Here is a 20358-nt window from a genome sequence, read left to right as displayed (position 1 = left end):
CCTAAGAGAAGGAAAAGGCTCTCCTTGAATTTCCCCACCATCTCTCATCTTTAACCTCTCTAGACCCATGAAAAGAAACAATGGGACAAAGGTAAGAAAAAAATAACTTAAGAACTGTAAGTAAAAGGATGAATTAGGGGCTTCCCTGGTGGCGCAGTGGTTGAGAGTCTGCCTGCCAATGCAGGGAACACAGGTTCGAGCCCTGGTCTGGGGAGATCCCACATGCCGCGGAGCAACTAGGCCCGTGAGCCACAATTACTGAGCCTGCGCGTCTGGAGCCTGTGCTCCGCAACAAGAGAGGCCGCGATAGTGAGAGGCCCGCGCACCATGATGAAGAGTGGCCCCCGTTTGCCACAACTAGAGAAAGCCCTCACACAGAAACGTAGACCCAACACAGCCATAAATAACTAAATTTTAAAAAATGTTATTAATAACTATTAGGCACTACTAGAATTTTTTAAAAAAAAGGATGAATTAAAGTCTCTGTGGATTATTACTTATTAGGGTTATTAAGCCATTTTTTGCCTCATCAATGTTTCAAAGAAATAATATCTTTCATTTCATATTGACAGTTAATAAAATTATCACATGACTATCTGATCACATTTGAGTCTCAAAACAACCCTAGAAGATAAGTAGGAAAGCTACTATTATTTTTACTGTTTTGTAGATGAAGAAACCAGTGACTTGACTGAAGTCTCTCTGCTGGTAAAAAGTAGTTTAAGTCTGGACTTAGATCTTCCAATTCCATACCACGTGTTCTTTCAGCTATACTGCTGGCTTTGAATCAGCTCACACATTTGGGCAAAATAATATTCATCTAATTTCACATCACCACTGCATATTTACGTCTTCAAGAATAATAACTCTATTCAAAAATTTGTCTCACTTCTGCATTTTTCATATAGAGTTTCATTTGCTCTTTCTGCAAAAATAACAATCTGCATCTTGTAGAGAGTGCACACAAATTCAAATGTCTCAAAATATATGACGTTTTACTTATCCAAGAATGAATGGTATTCATCATACTTAGCAAGAACATCATGGGTTTCATTTTCGAAGTATTTTGCAAGCATCAGCTAATTAAGACTCCTGTAGTCTTCAGTTTGACAGTTGTTTTCAAAAGTCTCTTGTTTCCCAGGAAAGTTCTCCCCTCTGTCTTATTTATACAAATCAGCACATTTGTTCGGTTCTTAAAATAAGAAGCTAAAGGCTGTGAAATTATTTTTGATCAGTGTGTGACAAATACAATGAGCTCAGTGAGATAAAAATGCCCAGTGACTGGTCTGAAGGACAAATTGGAACACAGCAGAACTCAAGGTCTTCTACATTCTAAATAGATACTGGATTGTTCCACAACGTCCTATCTTTAAAACTACAGCACAGGCATCTGCTTTACATTTAAAACTTGAAGTGGTTTCCTACTTGGATCATTCTGTATTTTTGTTTGTTTGTTTGCTTGTTTTAACATCTTTATTGGAGTATAATTGCTTTACAGTGTTACTTTCTGCTGTTTAACAAAGTGAATCAGCTATATGTATACATATATCCCCATATCTCCTCCCTCTTGCGTCTCCCTCCCACCCTCCCTATCCCACCCTTCTAGGTGGTCACAAAGCACGGAGCTGATCTCCCTGTGCTATGTAGCTGCTTCCCACTAGCTATCTATTTTACATTTGGAATTGTATATATGTCAATGCTACTACCTCACTTCGTCCCAGCTTACCCTTCTGCCTCCCTGTGTCCTCAAGTCCATTCTCTATGTCTGCGTCTTTATTCCTGTCCTGCCCCTAGGTTATTCGAACATTTTTTTTTTAAGATTCCATATATATGTGTTAGCATACGGTATTTGTTTTTCTCTTTCTGACTTTCTTCAATCTGTATGACAGACTCGAGGTCCATCCACCTCACTACAAATAACTCAACTTCATTTCTCTTTAAGGCTGAGTAATATTCCATTGTATATATGTGCCACATCCTCTTCATCCATTCATCTGTCGATGGACACCTAGATTGCTTCCATGTCCTGGCTATTGTAAATAGTGCTGCAATGAACATTGTGTACATGTCTCTTTTTGAATTATGGTTTTCTCAGGGTATATGCCCAGTAGTGGGATTGCTGGGTCGTTATGGTAGTCCTATTTTTAGTTATTTAAGGAACTTCCATACTGTTCTCCATAGTGGTTGTATCAATTTACATTCCTACCAACAGTGCAAGAGGGTTCCCTTTTCTCCACACCCTCTCCAGCTTTTATTGTTTGTAGATTTTATGATGATGGCCATTCTGACTGATGTGAGGTGATACCTCATTGTACTTTTGATTTGCATTTCTCTAATGATTAGTGATGTTGAGCATCCTTTCATGTGCTTGTTGGCAATCTGTATATCTTCTTTCAGGAAATGTCTATTTAGGTCTTCTAGCCATTTTTGGATTGGGTTGTTTGTTCTTTTGATATTGAGCTGCATGAGCTGCTTGTATATTTTGGAGATTAAACCTTTGTCCATTGCTTCGTTTGCAAATATTTTCTCCCATTCTGAGGGTTGTCTTTTCGTCTTGTTTATGGTTTCCCTTGCTGTGCAAAAGCTTTGAAGTTTCATTAGGTCCCATCTGTTTATTTTTCTTTTTATTTCCATTTCTCTAGGAGGTGGGTCAAAAAGGATCTTGCTGTGATTTATTTCAAAGAGTGTTCTTCCTGTGTTTTCCACTAGAGTTTTATAGTGTCTGGCCTTACATTTAGGTCTTTAATCCATTTGGAGTTTATTTTTGTGTATGGTGTTAGGGAGTGTTCTATTTCATTCTTTTACATGTAGCTGTCCAGTTTTCCCAGCATCACTTATTGAAGAGGCTGTCTTTTCTCCATTGTATGCTCTTGCCTCCTTTATCAAAGATAAGGTGACCATATGTGCGTGGGTTTATCTCTGGGCTTTCTATCCTGTTCCATTGATCTATATTTCTGTTTTTGTGCCAGTACCATACTGTCTTGATTACTGTACCTTTGTAGTATAGTCTGAAGTCAGGGAGCCTGATTCCTCCAGCTCCGTTTTTCATTCTCAAGATTGCTTTGGCTATTCGGGGTCTTTTGTGTTTCCATACAAATTGTGAAACTTTTTGTTCTAGTTATGTGAAAAACGCCATTGGTAGTTTGATAGGGACTGCACTGAATCTGTAGATTGCTTTGGGTAGTATAGTAATTTTCACAATGTTGTTTCTTCCAATCTAAGAGTATGGTATATCTCTCCACATGTTTATATCATCTTTAACTTCTTTCATCAGTGTCTTTTAGTTTTCTGCATACAGGTCTTCTGTCTCTTTAGTTAGGTTTATTCCTAGGTATTTGATTCTTTTTGTTGCAATGGTAAATGGGAGTGTTTCCTTAATTTCTCTTTCAGATTTTTCATCATTAGTATATAGGAATGCAAGAGATTTCTGTGCATTAATTTTGTATCCTGCCACTTTTCCAGATTCATTGATTAGCTCTAATAGTTTTCTGGTAGCATCTTTAGGATTATCTGTGTATAGTATCATGTCATTTTCAAACAGTGACAACTTTACTTCTTCTTTTCCAATTTGGATTCCTTTTATTTCTTTTTCTTCTCTGATTGCTGTGGCTAACACTTCTCAAACTATGTTGAATAATAGTGGTGAGCGTGGGCATCCTTGTCTTGTTCCTGATTTTAGAGGAAATGGTTTCAGTTTTTCACCATTGAGAACGATGTTGGCTATGGGTTTGTCATATATGGCCTTTATTATGTTGAGGTAAGTTCCCTCTATGCCTACTTTCTGGAGAGTTTTTATCATAAATGGGTATTGAATTTTGTTGAAAGCTTTTTCTGCATCTATTGAGATTATCATATGGTTTTTATCCTTCAGTTTGTTAATATGGTGCATCACATTGATTGATTTGCATATATTGAAGAAGCCTTGCATTCCTGGGATAAACCCCACTTGATCATGGTGCGTGATCCTTTTAATGTGCTGTTGGATTCTGTTTGCTAGTATTTTGCTGAGGATTTTTGCATCTATATTCAGCAGTGATATTGGCCTGTAGTTTTCTTTTTTTGTGATATCTTTGTCTGGTTTTGGTTTCAGGGTGATGGTGGCCTCGTAGAATGAGTTTGGGAGTGTTCCTCCCTCTGCTATATTTTGGAAGAGTTTGAGAAGGATAGGTGTTAGCTCTTCTCTAAATGTTTGATAGAATTTGCTGTGAAGCAATGTGGTCCTGGGCTTTTGTTTGTTGGAAGATTTTTTTTAAATTAATTAATTTATTTTATTTATGGCTGTGTTGGGTCTTCGTTTCTGTGCGAGGGCTTTCTCTAGTTGTGGCAAGCAGGGGCCACTCTTCATCGTGGTGCATGGGCCTCCCACTTTCGCAGCCTCTCTTGCTGTGGAGCACAGGCTCCAGACGCGCAGGCTCAGTAATTGTGGCTCACAGGCCCAGTTGCTCCGCGGCATGTGGGATCTTCCCAGACCAGTACTTGAACCCGTGTCCCCTGCATCGGCAGGCAGATTCTCAACCACTGCACCACCAGGGAAGCCCTATTGGAAGTTTTTTAATCACAGTTTCAATTTCAGTGCTTGTGGTTGGTCTGTTTATATTTTCTATTTCTTCCTGGTTCTGTCTCGGAAGGTTGTGCTTTTCTAAGAATTTGTCCATTTCTTCCAGGTTGTCCATTTTGTTGGCATATAGTTGCTTGTAGTAATCTCTCATGATCCTTTGTATTTCAGCAGTGTCAGCTGTTACTCCTCCTTTTTCATTTCTAATTCTTTTGATTTTAGTCTTCTCCCTTTTTTTCTTGATCAGTCTGGCTAATGGTTTATCAATTTTTTTTATCTTCTCAAAGAACCAGCTTTTAGTTTTATTGATTTTCCTATCATTTCCTTCATTTCTTTTTCATTTATTTCTGATCTGATCTTTATGATTTCTTTCCTTCTGCTACCTTTGGTGTTTTTTTGTTCTTCTTTCTCTAATTGCTTTAGGTGTAAGGTTAGGTTGTTTATTTGAGATTTTTCTTGTTTCTTGAGGTAGGATTTTATTGCTATAAACTTCCCTCTTAGAACAGCTTTTGCTGCATCCCATAAGTTTTGGGTCGTCATGCTATCATTGTCATTTGTTTCTAGGTTTTTTTGGATTTCCTCTTTGATTTCTTCAGTGATCTCTTGGTTATTTGTAGCATATTGTTTAGCCTCCATGTGTTTGTATTTTTTACAGTTTTTTTCCTGTAATTGATATCTAGTCTCATAGTGCTGTGGTTGGAAAAGATACCTGATATGATTTCAATTTTCTTAAATTTACCATGGCTTGATTTGTGACCCAAGATAGGATCTATCCTGCAGAATGTCCCATGAGCACTTGAGAAAAAAGTGTATCCTGTTGTTCTTAGATGGAATGTCCTATAAATATCAATTAAGTCCATCTTGTTTAATGTGTCATTTAAAGCTTGTGTTTCCTTATTTATTTTCATTTTGGATGATCTGTCCTTTGGTGAAAGTGGGGTGTTAAAGCCCCCTACTATGATTGTGTTACTGTCGATTTCCCCTTTTATGGCTGTTAGCATTTCCCTTATGTATTGAGGTGCTCCTATGTTGGGTGCATAAATATTTACAATTGTTATATCATCTTCTTGGATTGATCTTTTGATCATTATGTACTGTTCTTCTTTGTCTGTTGTAATAGTCTTTATTTTAAAGTGTATTTTGTCTGATATGAGAATTGCTACTCCAGCTTTCTTGTGATTTCCATTTGAATGGAATAGCTTTTTCTATCCCCTCACCTTCAGTCTGTATGTGTCCCTAGGTCGGAAGTGGGTCTCTTGTAGACAGTATATATATGGGTCTTGTATTTTATCCATTCAGTCAGTCTGTGTCTTTTGGTTGGAGCATTTAACCCTTTTACATTTAAGGTAATTATCAATATGTATGTTCCTATGACCACTTTCTTAATTGTTTTGGGTTTGATTTTGTAGGTCTTTTCCTTCTCTTGTGTTTCCTGCCTAGAGAAGTTCCTTTAGCATTTGTTGTAAAGCTGGTTTGGTGGCACTGAATTCTCTTAGCTTTTGCTAGTCTGTAATGGTTTTAATTTCTCCATCGAATCTGAATGAGATCCTTGCCAGCTAGAGTAATCTTGGTTGCAGGTTTTTCCCTTTCATCACTTTAGATATGTCCTGCCACTCCCTTCTGGCTTGCAGAGTTTCTGCTGAAAGATCAGCTGTTAACCTTATGGGGATTCCCTTGTATGTTATTTGTTGTTTTTCCCTTGCTGCTTTTAATATTTTTTCTTTGTATTTAATTTTTAACAGTTTGATTTTTATGGGTCTTGACGTGTTTCTCCTTGGATTTATCCTGTATGGGACTCTCTGCGCTTCCTGGACTTGATTGACTATTTCCTTTCCCATGTTAGGGAAGTTTTCAACTATAATCTCTTCAAATATTTTCTCAGACCCTTTTTGTTCTCTTCTTCTTCTGATACCCCTATAATTCGAATGTTGGTGCGTTTAATGTTGTCCCAGAGGTCTCTGAGACTATTCTCAATTCTTTTCATTCTTTTTTCTTTATTTGGCTCTGTGGTAGTTATTTCCACTATTTTATCTTCCAGGTCAGTTATCCGTTCTTCTGCCTCAGTTACTCTGCTATTGATTCCTTCTGGAGAATTTTTAATTTCATTTATTGTGTTGTTCTTCATTGTCTGTTTGCTCTTTAGTTCTTCTAGGTGCTTGTTAAAGTTTCCTTCCATTTTCTCTATTCTATTTCCAAGATTTTGGATCATATTTACTATCATTACTCTGAATTCTTTTTCAGGTAGACTGCCTATTTCCTCTTCATTAGTTTGGTCTGGTGGGTTTTTACCTTGCTCCTTCATCTCCTGCATATTTCTGTCTTCTCATTTTGCTTAACTTACTGTGTTTGGGGTCTCCTTTTCACAGGCTGCAGGTTCATAGTTCCCATTGTTTTTGGTGTCTTCCCCCAGTGGGTAAGGTTGGTTCAGTGGCTTGTGTAGTCTTACTGGTGGAGGGGACTGGTGCCTGTTTTCTGGTGGATGGGGCTGGATCTAGTCTTTCTGGTGGGCAGGGCTGTGTCTGGTGGTGTGTTTTGGGGTGTCTGTGGCCTTATTATGATTTTAGGCAGCCTCTCTGCTAATGAGTGTGGTTGTGTTCCTGTCTTGCTAGTTGTTTGGCATGGGACGTTCAGCACTGGAGATTGCTGGCCGTTGGGTGGAGCTGGGTCTTAGTGTTGAGACAGAGATCTCTGGGAGAGCTCTTGCCTATTGATATTACTTGGGGCCTGGAGGTCTCTGGTCGTCCAGTGTTCTGAACTTGGCTCTCCCACCTCAGAGCCTGAGGCCTGACACCAGGCCAGAGCACCAAGACCGTGTCAGCCACACGGCTCAGAGAAAGGGAGAAAAAAAGAAAGAAGAAGAATAACTAAAAAGAAAAAATAAAATTATTAAAATAAAAAAATTAAAAAGTAATAAAAAAAAGAAGAGAGCAACCAAACCAATAAACAAATCTGTCAATGATAACAAGCGCTAAAATCTATACTAAGATAAACATAAAAATCAGAAACAAGTCAGTCACAGACAGCAAACGCCAAGTCTACAGTTGTTCCCAAATTCCATCGCCTCAATTTTGGGATGATTCGTTGTCTATTCAGGTATTCCACAGATACAGGGTACACCAAGTTGATGGTGAAGATTTAATCCGCTGCCCCTGAGGCTGCTGGGAGAGATTTCCCTTTCTCTTCTTTGTTCGCATAGTTCCTGGGGTTCAGCTTTGGTTTTGGCCCCACCTCTGCATGTAGGTTACCCTCAGGCTTCTGTTCCTGCCCAGACACGATGTGGTTAAAGGAGCAGCTGATTAGGGGGCTCTGGCTCACTCAGGCCGGGGGGGAGGGAGGGTTACGGAGGAGGCGGGGCGAGCCTGCGGCATCAGAGGCTGGCGTGATGTTGCACCAGCCTGAGGGGTGCCATGTGTTCTCCCGGGGAAGTTGTCCCTGGATCACGGGGCCCTGGCAGTGGCGGGCTGCACAGTCTCCCAGGAGGGGAGGTGTGGATAGTGACCTGTGCTCGCACACAGGCTTCTTGGTGGTGGCAGCAGCAGCCTTAGTGTCTGCCCATCTCTGGTGTCTGAGCTGATAGCCGTGGCTCGTGCCCATCTCTGGAGCTCATTTAGGCTGTGCTCTGCCTCTGTGGGCACACAGGGAAGGAATCCCCTCTCCTTGTGCACCCCGAAACAATGGTCTCTTGCCTCTTAGGCATGTCCAGACTTTTGCCCGGACTCCCTCCCGGCTAGCTGTGGCACACTAGCCCCCTTCAGGCTGTGTTCATGCAGCCAACCCCAGTCCTCTCCCTGGGATCTGACTTCCGAAGCCCGAGCCTCAGCTCCCAGCCCCCACCTGCCCCAGCGGGTGAACAGAAGCCTCTCGGGCTGGTGAGTGCTGGTCAGCACCGATCCTCTGTGGGAATCTCTCCGTTTTGCCCTCTGCACCCCTGTGGCTCTGCTCTCCTCCATGGCTCCGAATATTCTCCCTTGCCCAGCTCCCGTCTCCACCATTGAAGGGGCTTCCTGGTGTGTGGAAACTTTTCCTCCTTCACAGCTCCCTCACACTGGTGCAGGTCCTGTCCCTATTCTTTTGTCTCTGTTTTTTCTTTTTTCTTTTGCCCTACCCAGGTACGTGGGGAGTTTCTTGCCTTTTGGGAAGTCTGAGGTCTTCTGCCAGCATTCAGTAGGTGTTCTGTAGGAGTTGTTCCACATGTAGATGTATTTCTAATGTATTTGTTGGGAGGAAGGTGATCTCCATGTCTTACTCCTCCAGCATCTTGAAGGTCCCCCCCCACTTGGATCATTCTAAATGACATAACCATATACTGTCTTTAAATTGTTTTTGATTTCAGGATGGAAATAAACATGAGACCCCTAAAAAATAGTTCCAACCTGGGACACAGTAAATAATCAGGGACCATGCAGCAAAAGTTGGGGTTGACTCCCAAAAATCCTGCACAACTGGCCACCTAAGCTCATATGACAAACCCTATACTTATTCTGCCTTCATATGTCTTCTCCACAGCTATGCCAAGAATCTCAGCATTCTGTAGCTCCTTTAGGTTAAGGCCAATGTGAAGATACCTCTTACCAGGACTAGAAAGGCATTAACTTAGAAATTTTCTTATCTTCTACCTATGGATTCGATGCATGTAGAAAACTAGAATTTAAATATGTGGAATATAGGACATGTGAGTTTGTTTCATTGAGTGAACTAAATGTGAAAATATTTTGGAACTAGGACTCCTGGGTAGCTTGATGCCACCAAGGGGAAGAAGACATGAAAAGAGGGAGGAGAAAAAGTAAGGAACACTAAAGATTCATTTCCCTTATACCACACTAAATATAAGACATAAATGGCTATAATGATAATACTGATAACAGCCACCAGGCAGAGCAATGGAAATAATAATCACTTCCACGTGTATGTTATTTCAGAGTTTGCAAAGAGCTTCCCCACTTCAATGGCTCCCTTTGACATTGGAATTGTTATTCCCATTCTATAGATGAAGTTTGGAGACATTAAGTAATTTTTTCAAAGTAGCATTTAGGACTTGGCAGTACCAAAGCCAGACTTCTGATGTCTAGTTTGCAGCCTGTTCTGTGCGACCATGTGAGAACCCTGGATTCTGAGTCCACAGCGCAGCGTTCTAATCTGTGCTCACCTCTTAAGTCTTGCACATTTAGCCAAATAACTTATATTCTTCAAGCTTCTGTTTCTTTATAGTTAAGTGTTATCTACCCTCCTTTTCTTATTGAATAAAATGAAACAGTATACAAGAAAATCTTTTTTACACTGTGAAATGCTATATAAATGTGAGGCAGGTGTAACTGAGTCCAACTTAATGACTGATATTTCTAGGGGCCTCACCTCAACGTATCCTTACAGTTAAGCTTTCCTCCCTTTTGTCTGGAAGAACAAAGAGTCTCCTTCTCTTCAAAGTTAAACCTTCCACCTGTGTTTATATGAGACCGGCAAATATTTATCAAGGGCTTACTGAGAGTCTATCGCCTTACTTAATCTCCATCATCATTTTACAGATAAAGAACTGAGGCTTCTAAAAGCTGAATAATTTACCCAAGATTATGCAAATTAAGTATTAGAGCCCAGGAAGTCCCATTTCAGAGCCTATGTCTTTAATCACTGTGCAATATTGCCTCCCCAATGACTCAGGCAACTTCTCTGTTTTCTCCCATTTCAGTTATCTATTACTGCATAACAATCCAACCCCAAATTAAATGGCTTAAAACCAGTCCCCCTATTTGCACATGATTCTGCAATCTGTACTGAGCTCAAATGGGGCATTCTTCTGTTGACTTTGTCTGGAGTCACTCATGAGGCTCCAACCAGCTGGGAGCTTAACTGGGGCTGAACCATCCCTTGTGGCTTCTCATCCTCCAGGGTTCTCTTCATGTGACTGCTTATCATTCAGTGGTCTGGACTAGCCTCTAGTCCAAGCATTTTTATAGCATGGCAGATGGCTTCAACAGGAGGACAAATCCCACTTTGCAAGTGCTTCCCAGGCCTCTGCTGGCATCCTACTTGCTAATGTCCCTTTGGCCAGAACTAGTCACAAGGCCAAGGGCAAAGTCACAGGGTATGAAACCCAGGAGGTGCAGTTCCCTGGAGGCCATCATGTTTACCACATCTCCTCTCTTCCTGTCTATCTTCTCATTCATTACTTATGTTTCCCCCTCAGCATAGAAAAGACTTGGACGACCACATCTGAATACAAGTAAAAGTTTCCTGTGACTGCATTTCCCCTTTAGCTACCATCTCCATCTTACTCTCTTTCCTTTCATAGCCAACCATCTTAAGAGTGGTCTACACTCACTGTCTTCACTCCATTACTGTCTATCTACTCCCCAGTCACTGGAGACTGGCCTCTACCAACACTGTTGCACCAAAACTACACTCCCTCAACTCTCCAATAACCTCTGCATTTCCAAATGCAGTGGTGAATCCCTAGACTTGTTTACTTTGACCTCTCTGTAACATTTAATGTTTTCTTTTTCTTACGTGACTCTCCTTTCTCTCATCCTTTGTATGTTTAGTTCTTCCCATCCTCTAATGGCACCTAATGGTCTTCACTCACCAGGGTTCTGGCTCCTGCCCTCTGTTCTACTCACTGTATAGCTTTTCATGCGAAAAACACTCAAACTATACCTTTAGCCCCAAACTCTATGCTTACCTCCAGACCCATTCATTTAAGTATATCTCTGCTCAAATCCAACAAGTCCAAAACGAATCATCATCTTTCTTCTAAAACTCTTATAATCCCTTATCTCTGTATTACCACCACCGTTTACCCAGTTGCCCAAATTAGAAATGTAATAGCCCAAGACTCTTCCTTCGCTTCTTCCCACAGTACACAATTTGACATTGTCTTATATGTTCCGGGTTTAAATATTTCTCATAACTATCCAGTGGTATACTGGCAAATGTTTATCTACCAGCTTTTGCAGGGGATGGGGGATTAGTAGCATTTGATGATTTCCATGGTGTAATCCTCCCACCATGGTTGATTTCAAGCTACTAATGTGACATCACTGAATAGAATTGGGAAGAGAAGTGCATTACCACACATTATATAGTATTTCCACCTACAGATACAACAGGCATAAATAACCTCAAGAGAGTAGTAGCAGTAAAAGTAGTAAAATAAGTATAAAATGATGAGTTTTGAGTATTTGTTTCTTTTGTTTTTAATATAACTGAATTGTAAGTGTATATACTTTAATATTCAATGATGGCTTTGTTTAATAGCCAGCTCACAAAATTCCTGGAAATTTAACAACTGGCTCTCATGAGCCAGTACAAGCTGGATCTATCCCTCTCTTTCCCATTCTCAAGACCAGAGACAAAATTTAAGACTCTGACCACCTGTCATCTTGATATTGCAATTTCCTCCTAGTAAGTCTTTCTACTCATCTGTCCCCCACATCGCTGTCCCAAGGACCCTTTCTAACACTCAAATCTGATTATATCATTCCCCCACTTACAGTCATTGAAGCCCCATAGCTTTTCAACTGGAACTTAAAATTCCTAGTTTAATGCACAGAGACTTGCCTTGTTTTGAGCCTTATCTCCCTCTGCTTCACCCACTAACACCCTAGCAACTCAAACATATGCTGTCTTATGACTCTGGACCTTCCCCCATGCTGCTTCCACCCTCTAGATTGCCCTTACATCTTTCACACAGCTAACTAGTACTGAGTGGTTTTTCAAATCTCAGGTCAAGAACTCCCTCCTCTGAAAGTCTTTTCTATACAGGGGCAGTATAGAGTACTGATTAAGAACACGGACATAAAACCAAACAGCTAGGTCTCTAATGTCGGTTCTGCCACTTAACTGAGTAACCTTGAACACGTTACCTAACCTTAGTTTCCTTACTAATAAAATGATGAAAATAAAGTGCTACCTTGTAGAATTGTTGGGAAGATTCGAAGAGTTACTATGCGCAAAACCCTCAGAACAGTGCCTATAACTTAAGCCCTTAGGACTCAGTAAATGTTAGCAATATTAACTACCTAATTGTAAATGCTTCTTATCTGTATTTCCACAGCATTGTGTACACACTCATCACATGATACTAAATCACTGATTTACTTGACTTCCTCCTTTGTAAGTCTTCAGACAGGAACCATGTGGCCCTGTGCTTAGGCAGTGTCTAGTAAGTGCTCAATAAACGAACAAAAGAGTAGATGAGTGATGCAAGTTCTGGCCAACTGGGCACATGTTTCTTTTTGACTCATTCAGATGCATTAGATTTAAGAAAGTGAAGGGAATTTGTGAGATCTTGTGATCAAATCAAAGGGAAATATTTTCTCAGATTTAATTAGCTATACATGGTGCTATAAAAACTAAAATCAGAAGGAAATTAGTTATAAAACCCACAATGCTTTTGCTGATTTTTGCTTCCTCTTTATCTTGCTACCATTTATAAGAAATGTGGTAACGGTGCCTTAGCCTAATTCCATTGTTATTTGTGACAAATGTAGGAAAGACTCCTCGAGTTAAAGAGAGCTTTGGTAAATGTGTGGGCAAAAGAGACTCTAAATGTCCACTGGAAAATTATTCTGACCTCACAGCAAAAATTAAATTCTATTATTTTCTGAGGCTCTAAGTTGTTTATCTAAGAATCGCAATTTGACTTTTATGGAAAATGAAAAAAGAAAGAAGAAAGACGTATTGAGCATCTCCTAGGTATCAGGTATTTTTACAAATACTGCTTCTTCTAATCTTCACAAAACTGAATTAGATGTTGTATTAGGGTTCTCCAGGGTGGCAGGGAATAGATATGTGTTTATGTTTATGTTTATATATAGAGAGAGATTGATTATAAGAAATTGGCTCTTTCAACTATATACACTGATAAATTTCCATGATTTGGCTTCTGCAAGCTGGAGACCCAGTAAACATGGTGATCTCAAGTAACTCTGCAGTTCTAGTCTGAAGGCCTGAGCACCAGGAACACTGATGGTATATGTTCCAGACCAAGGGCAGGAGAAGACCAATGTTCCCGCTCAAACAGTGAGGCTGAGAGAGCAAATTCTCCCTTATTCCAACTTTTTATTGGCCCTCAACAGTTCTCATGAAGCCCACCCACACTGGAAGGGCAATCAGCTTTATGCAATCTACTGATTCAGATGCTAATCTCTTCTGGAAACACCTTCACAGACACATCTAGAAATAATGTTTAACCAGATTCCTGGGCATCCCACAGGCCAGTCAAGTTGTCGCATAAAATTAACCATCACAGATGTTATCCCCATTTTCAGATGGGGAATCTGAGGTTCAGAGGGTTAAGTAATTTCCCAAAGATTACATGGATGGCAAGTGTGGGTTCAAGTTCAAATATATGTGTTTCTAATCCTAAAGCACCATGTTCCTTCTACTAAGACAGTAGTTCTAAATCAGGTGAATTTGCCCTCCAGGGTCACTTGGCAATGTCTAAAGACATTTTTGGTTGTCATAACTGGTGGGGATTGAGGGACTTGCTACTGACGTGCAATGGGTAGAAGTTAGGGATGTTGCTAAACATCCTACGATGCCCAGGACAGCCCTCACAACTGAAAATCATCCAGCCCAAGATGTTAATAGTGCCAAGATAAAGAGACCCTGCCTGAAACTATACTATTTTAACAGTTTTCCAAAACAGTAGACTAGTAATAATATGCTGATCTAAAATATAAATGACTAGAGTTCCATAAACCTAATAAATACTGGTGAAAAGAGTGAATGAATGTTAAATTCTAGATTATGATTTATTTTAATAGCCTCACCTACCTTGGAAAATGTGGGAAGAATAAGTGATGGGTACATGGGAAAGTACTTTGAAAAGGGAGGCAATTTCTAGGTCCAGACAAAAACAAAATATTGTTCAAGAAAAGAAATGTAAGTATTATTCAACACAAGAAACTGCTACTTGGCTCAGCTGTGACGAATATTTACCTGGTCATAATGTTAAATAGTGATTTAAATAAGAATTGTGATACAATTATTTTAGGAAGGGGGGAGGGGAAGGAGGAGAAGAAGAGTACTGTGCGCATGTGTGCGTGCATGTGTTGTGTGTGTGTGAAGTGATAGCTGTTACAGTATTAAATTAGTTGAATAATGTTAAATATTAAGATAGTTTTAAATACCCGCTTAAGCATTTATTTAAAAATATTGAGTAACTAGCAGAAGAAATTGCTCACTTTCTTTATAAACATCAAAGTAATATTTAAAGCTCTATGGATGTATTTATATAGAAAACTATGACTCTAAAAAATCATTTAAAAAGCCATATTCTAGTTCTGGGATATCCAGAGAATCTCTATTAAAGAATAAAAAGTGTACCCCTAATCCCATTCAGAGTTCAGACTACCAGGCTTAGGGATACTCTGCAAGAAAATGTAGACAGCCCACTATTTTAAGAGTTCATGTGGAGGCCAATTTACTTAGCCTCTCTGAGCCTCACTTGTTTCATCTCTAAACTAAACAAGTTCATTTGGAACTAATTAAACTCAAATGCATGGCAAATAACAAAAATGAGACAGACCAGGTACAACTGCCAGCATCACTTATAGATGATAGTCTCAACTCAGATCCAGCCAGCGGTTGCCATAAAGACATATTGGTGCTAAGAAGCCCAATGGTTCAAGAGAAGCTACAAATCTGAATTTTCACATGAAAGCTCCAGGTTTTAGAATGCTAGTTTAAAACACACAGTGCCTGCCAAACCCAATCCATCTGCAAGCCACCACCAGCTCACAGGTTCCCAATGTGCGACCTCTAAATTAGTGAACATGGCTGGCCCCTGTAGGGCAGTGCGATGTCTCGTTTCTAAAAATCTCTATTGAATGTATGAGTTTCTCCAACACCAAAGAAGCAGTTTGTTTAATCCAAACCTGACCCACTATATTACTTCACTTTGTGACTTTTACATTCTCTATGAACACTCACAAATCTTCAGACCCAAGATCTGCATAAAGCCTTTATCCAAGAAAGCATAGTCATCAACAAAGCTAGGTGGGCTTCCCTGGTGGCGCAGTGGTTAAGAATCTGCCTGCCAATGCAGGGGACACGGGTTCGAGCCCTGGTCCAGGAAGATCCCACGTGCCGCGGAGCAACTAAGCCCGTGCACCACAACTACTGAGCCTGCGTGCCACAACTACTGAAGCCTGCACTCTAGAACCCGTGCTCCGCAACAAGAGAAGCCACCGCAATGAGAAGCCTGTGCACCGCAACAAAGAGTAGCCCCCGCTTGCTGCAACTAGAGAAAGCTCACGCACAGCAATGAAGACCCAACGCAGCCAAAAATAAAAGAAAATAAATAAATAAAAACAAAACAAAACAAAGACAGGTTCTGCCAAACACAGCTGGGCCAAAAAATCAAGGAGTCGTTCTCAGAGGGACATGATTGGGTAAAAACTGTCATTAATCGGTCTTTTCAGACGTGTTAGTCCACAAAGACAACAATTGCCTTTAAACACAAAGGACAGTATCAAGTTCAATATTTGCTAAGCAGAATATCTTTTAATCTTTTACAAGGAAACTTTTACCCACTACTGCTAATTATCTTCTTCGTTTACAGGTCTAGAAAAATGAAGTCTGTGATTTGTTTCCTGTTCATTTTGGGAACTGCAGTTGCAATCCCGGTAAATATCCTTTCTTCTATTGTTACATCTCTCCTTCCTGACATTCAGTTTAGAAATCCTCCATTTAAAAGAAAATGTTCTTCAGCTTGCGCTATTTACTTAGTAGCATGTTAATCATATCACTTGTGAGGTGGTTTTGATTTTATATAGCCCTAAATTTTTAAGAAATAAACAAATCAGGGACCACCCTCCCAAAATAAATAAATAAATAAATAAATAAATAAATAAATAAATAAATAAATAAATAAAATGTTCTTATAGAATGGTTTGAAGTTCTCTTTTTTAATTTTTTTATGTTTATTGGAGTATAGTTGACTTACAATGTTGTGCTAGTTTCAGGTGTACAGCAAAGTGAATCAGTTATACATATTCACATGTCCACTCTTTTTTAGATTCTTTTCCCATGTAGGCCATTACAGAGTACTGAGTAAAGTTCCCTGTGCTATACTGTAGGTCCTTATCAGTTGCCTATTTTATATATAGTAGTGTGTATATGTCAGTCCCAATCTCCCAATTTATCCCTTCCCCAACTTACCCGTACCCTGGTAACCATAAGTTTGTTTTCTACATCTGTAACTCTATTTCTGTTTTGTAGATAAGTTCATTTTTATTTTAATCAAATTACTTTTTTCCCAAGCAAGGAATGAATGACTAGTAAAGATGAAATAAGGTACTTTAAAAAAATATATTTCTTGGGAATTCCCTGGTGGTCCAGTGGTTAGGAATCTACGCTTCCACTGCAGGGGGCCTGGGTTCGATCCCTGGTTGGGGAACTAAAATGCCGCAAGCCGCGAGACACAACAAAAAAAAAAAGGTCGACAAAAAAAATATTTCTTTAAGAGCTAACAGGTTCTACAAGATACAAGTATGCAGCTGAAAGTGTTGACTAACAGTCTATTAGTCAGGGAATATGCCCAAATACCAAAGAGAACAGGAAGAAATAAATTCTGCTATGGAAGCTCACCAGGCTAATATGAGAAATCTAAGAAATTAGTATGAGAAATCTTGGAGCAAATACCCACACTCGCCAGCAGCATTTTCTTCAAGATCAATACATACTGGCTGAGAAATTCTGAGTCTATAATGAAAGCAGGACCCAATAGGTTAGGGACAGGAAATGATATGGTAACCATAAATCAGCTCCTAACTCACACTTGGGGGGGGGGGGTACGTCCAAGCAAACATGCTGAAAGCAGACAGGACTAGAACTTTCTTTTCTTCACAGCCAGATATATTAGCCCCACCATTCACACTGCAATAAATCAGCCACACACAAATCAGATCAGCTGAGCCGATGTCAGCAGCCTCAAAATACATGAAAGTTGTCTTTGTTTATTTAATGGGACCGTAGCTTGGATGATCATTTGTATATCTCCAAAAGGATCCATATCATCCTTAATCAGACTAAAGGATTTGTGCCATTTTTTCCTTTTCACCAAATGGATGAATCAACCTCCTTAAAAAAGACAAAGCAATTTATCTCTTGTCCCTTCTCTCCTTCCCTCTCTACTGCGTCTAAGATTCTGTCCTTGCTTTTGTTGCTGTTGTTGCTTAAGGATTTATTTTTTATTTATTTATATATTTTATTTATTTTTGACTGCGTCAGGTCTCAGTTGCAGCACGCGGGCTCTTTCTTTGTGGTGCACAGGCTTCTCTCTAGTTGTGGCGTGTGGGTTTTCTCTTCTGTAGTTGTGGCGTGCAGGTTTTCTCTTCTCTAGTTGTGGTGCGCAAGCTCCAGGACACGTGGGCTCTGTAGTTTGCGGCACACGGGCTCTAGTTGAGGCGTGTGAGCTCAGTAGTTGCTGCGCGCGGGCTTAGTTGCCCCGCGGCATGTGGGATCTTAGTTCCCTGACCAGGGATCGAACATGCGTCCTCTGCATTGTAGGGCAAATTCTTTACCACTGGGCCACCAGGGAAGTCCCTGTCCTTGCTTTTTGGATAGCTTCTGGCTGACAGATGTGTCAGCAAGGATAAACACCATGCCACCCATACCAAGTAGTTCTTAGAAAAAAGAATTTATGAGCACTGCTAAGAATCAGGCTTAAGTAGTGAGGGGCTACTCCAGCTGTAATTATAAATTTTCCTCTGAAATTACAGAAGTGGGATAATTAATATGTTCAGCACAGAGAGAAGTTCCCACAGAACCATTGTTTTCTCCTGAAAATGCGGTTTGCCCTTGCAGCTGTTGCCACTATGTAAACAAGCATCAAAAGGGTCTTTGAACCAAATGTTTGAATGACACGCCTGCATATAGACATGTTCCAGATGTTTCCCTCTTAGGAAAATTTTTTTTCATACAGACTCAGTCCCGTGTTAAAAAACTAAGTATCTTCTCAAAGGATATACCTGTTAAAAATCTTGTTTCATTTTCCCTGCCTGCCTGAATTCTCCAGAAATAAGTGGGTTCTGTATGGTTCGGAGAATCCACACAGATTTCCAGAGGGTATGTTGTTACAAATATACATGTGGAGGGAACGATGAAACAGAATTTCACTTTCTGAAAATTTCTGAAAGATAAGCTGCTGTGTTTCTGAAAGATAAGCTGTTGCATTTCTTCCAGCTTGCTGAGGGGGAGTGGAGGAAGAAAGGTGCAGAGACGGGGAGCAGTTCGCCATTAATAAGCCTAAAGTCTCCTCCACTATTGTCCTCCGTCAGGCCCCTGCCAGCAACTTGCCAAACTGGCCACCGTTCTTTCTCCATGCTCCTCTTAAAAATGGCTTCTCCGGAAATTTTTTCAAATATGATTATTCCTTTTAGTTGAAAAGGTAATAAGAAGCAGGAGAAGAAACCACATCTAAAAAAAATCCTGGGGGTGGAGGGATGAATTTGGAGATTGGGACTGACATATATACACTACTATGTATAAAATAGGTAACTAATGAGAACCTACTGTATAGCACAGGGAACTCTACTCAGTGCTCTGTGGTGACCTAAATGGGAAGGAAATCTTAAAAAGAGTGGATATATGTATACGTATGGCTGGTTCACTTTGCTGCACAGCAGAAACTAACACAACGTTGTAAAGCAACTATACTCCAATAAAAATTAATAAAACAATACAGGACTTCCCCAGCAGTCCAGTGGTTAAGACTCTGCCTTCCAATGCAGAAGGCGTGGGTTTGATCCCTGGTCAGGGAAATAAGATCCCACATGCTGCGGGGTGTGGCCAAAAACTAAATAAATAAATAAGTAAAATAATAGAATAGAATAGAATAAAATAGATAACCAACAAGGACCTACTGTATAGCACAGGAAACTCTGCTCAATATTATGTAACAACCTAAGTGGGAAAAGAATTTGAAAAAGAATAGATACATGTACATGTATAACTGAATCACTTTGCTGTACACCTGAAACTAACACAACATTGTTAATCAACTATACTCCAATATGAAATAAAAACTTTAAAAAAGTAATTTATATTTCACTTTAAAATTAAATCAATCAATAAATCAATCAATAAAATCCTGTACTCTATGACTTTCTTTACATTATATAATCAGCACTACAGGACCTGGTAATGGAGTAAAGACAAGTCAATTCAAATAAAATCTGAGTTTTATACTTACACCTGGACCTGTCTGACATGAGTGTTCACAGTATCTCTCTAATAAAGATCTGTGATGAGCACCTGCCTAAGATATCAGACAGCTCATATTATTACCACTGTGTGATATTACTACTAGCTATAGTAATTTTTCACTTGGGTTACCCCTTAAAATTCACAAAATGTCTTGTATACATAGCCTTATCTTGATATTTCTGCTCACTTCACCTTGAGAGATGAAAGAGTACAGATGAACAATTTGTCAAACCACCACACATAGTAAATAGCAGAGTCAAGACTTGAAGGAAGGTCTCTTATCTCTACGTCCAGTTATTCAACTTCTCCATCATGTATCACTGCCCAGCTCTTCATCTATGTCTCTAGTCTTGCTAGAAATAGAGCTATTCCTATAAAGGAAATAATACTCCATAGCTGTTCAGCCCTTCTAGACTTCGTGTCCTGTTTCATACAGTTTTTCAATTAGCTCAAGATTTAATTATTTTTTTACTACATGATTTCCTGATGAATATAAGACTGATAGAGTTAGGAAAGTACACAAATATTGAATAAAGGGTTTATAACTTTTTCTGTGAGTACTTAAAAGTTAATTTAAGAAAATGCACAGTGCTATA

At 39.7% G+C, this 20358-nt stretch overlaps 2 protein-coding genes across 10 annotated transcripts in view; one reads left to right on the top strand and one right to left on the bottom strand.

The window, feature by feature from the left end:
- Positions 1-20358, bottom strand: part of DMP1 (dentin matrix acidic phosphoprotein 1) — a 138110-nt gene that overhangs the window by 91166 nt on the left and 26586 nt on the right. The window lies entirely within an intron of this gene.
- SPARCL1 (SPARC like 1) overlaps positions 1-20358 on the top strand; it is a 50675-nt gene that overhangs the window by 14221 nt on the left and 16096 nt on the right. The window contains exon 2 of the mRNA XM_082391687.1: positions 16116-16179. Within this exon, the coding sequence (XP_082247813.1) occupies positions 16126-16179 (54 nt within the window). The 5' untranslated portion in view covers positions 16116-16125. The remainder of the gene's footprint in view (positions 1-16115; positions 16180-20358) is intronic.

This window comes from Balaenoptera borealis (genome assembly GCF_965194805.1).
Source record: "Balaenoptera borealis genome assembly, chromosome: 4".
Taxonomy (NCBI): Eukaryota; Metazoa; Chordata; class Mammalia; order Artiodactyla; family Balaenopteridae; genus Balaenoptera; species Balaenoptera borealis.
Note: the sequence above shows the minus strand (reverse complement) of the source record. Positions and strands in the feature narration are given on the sequence as shown.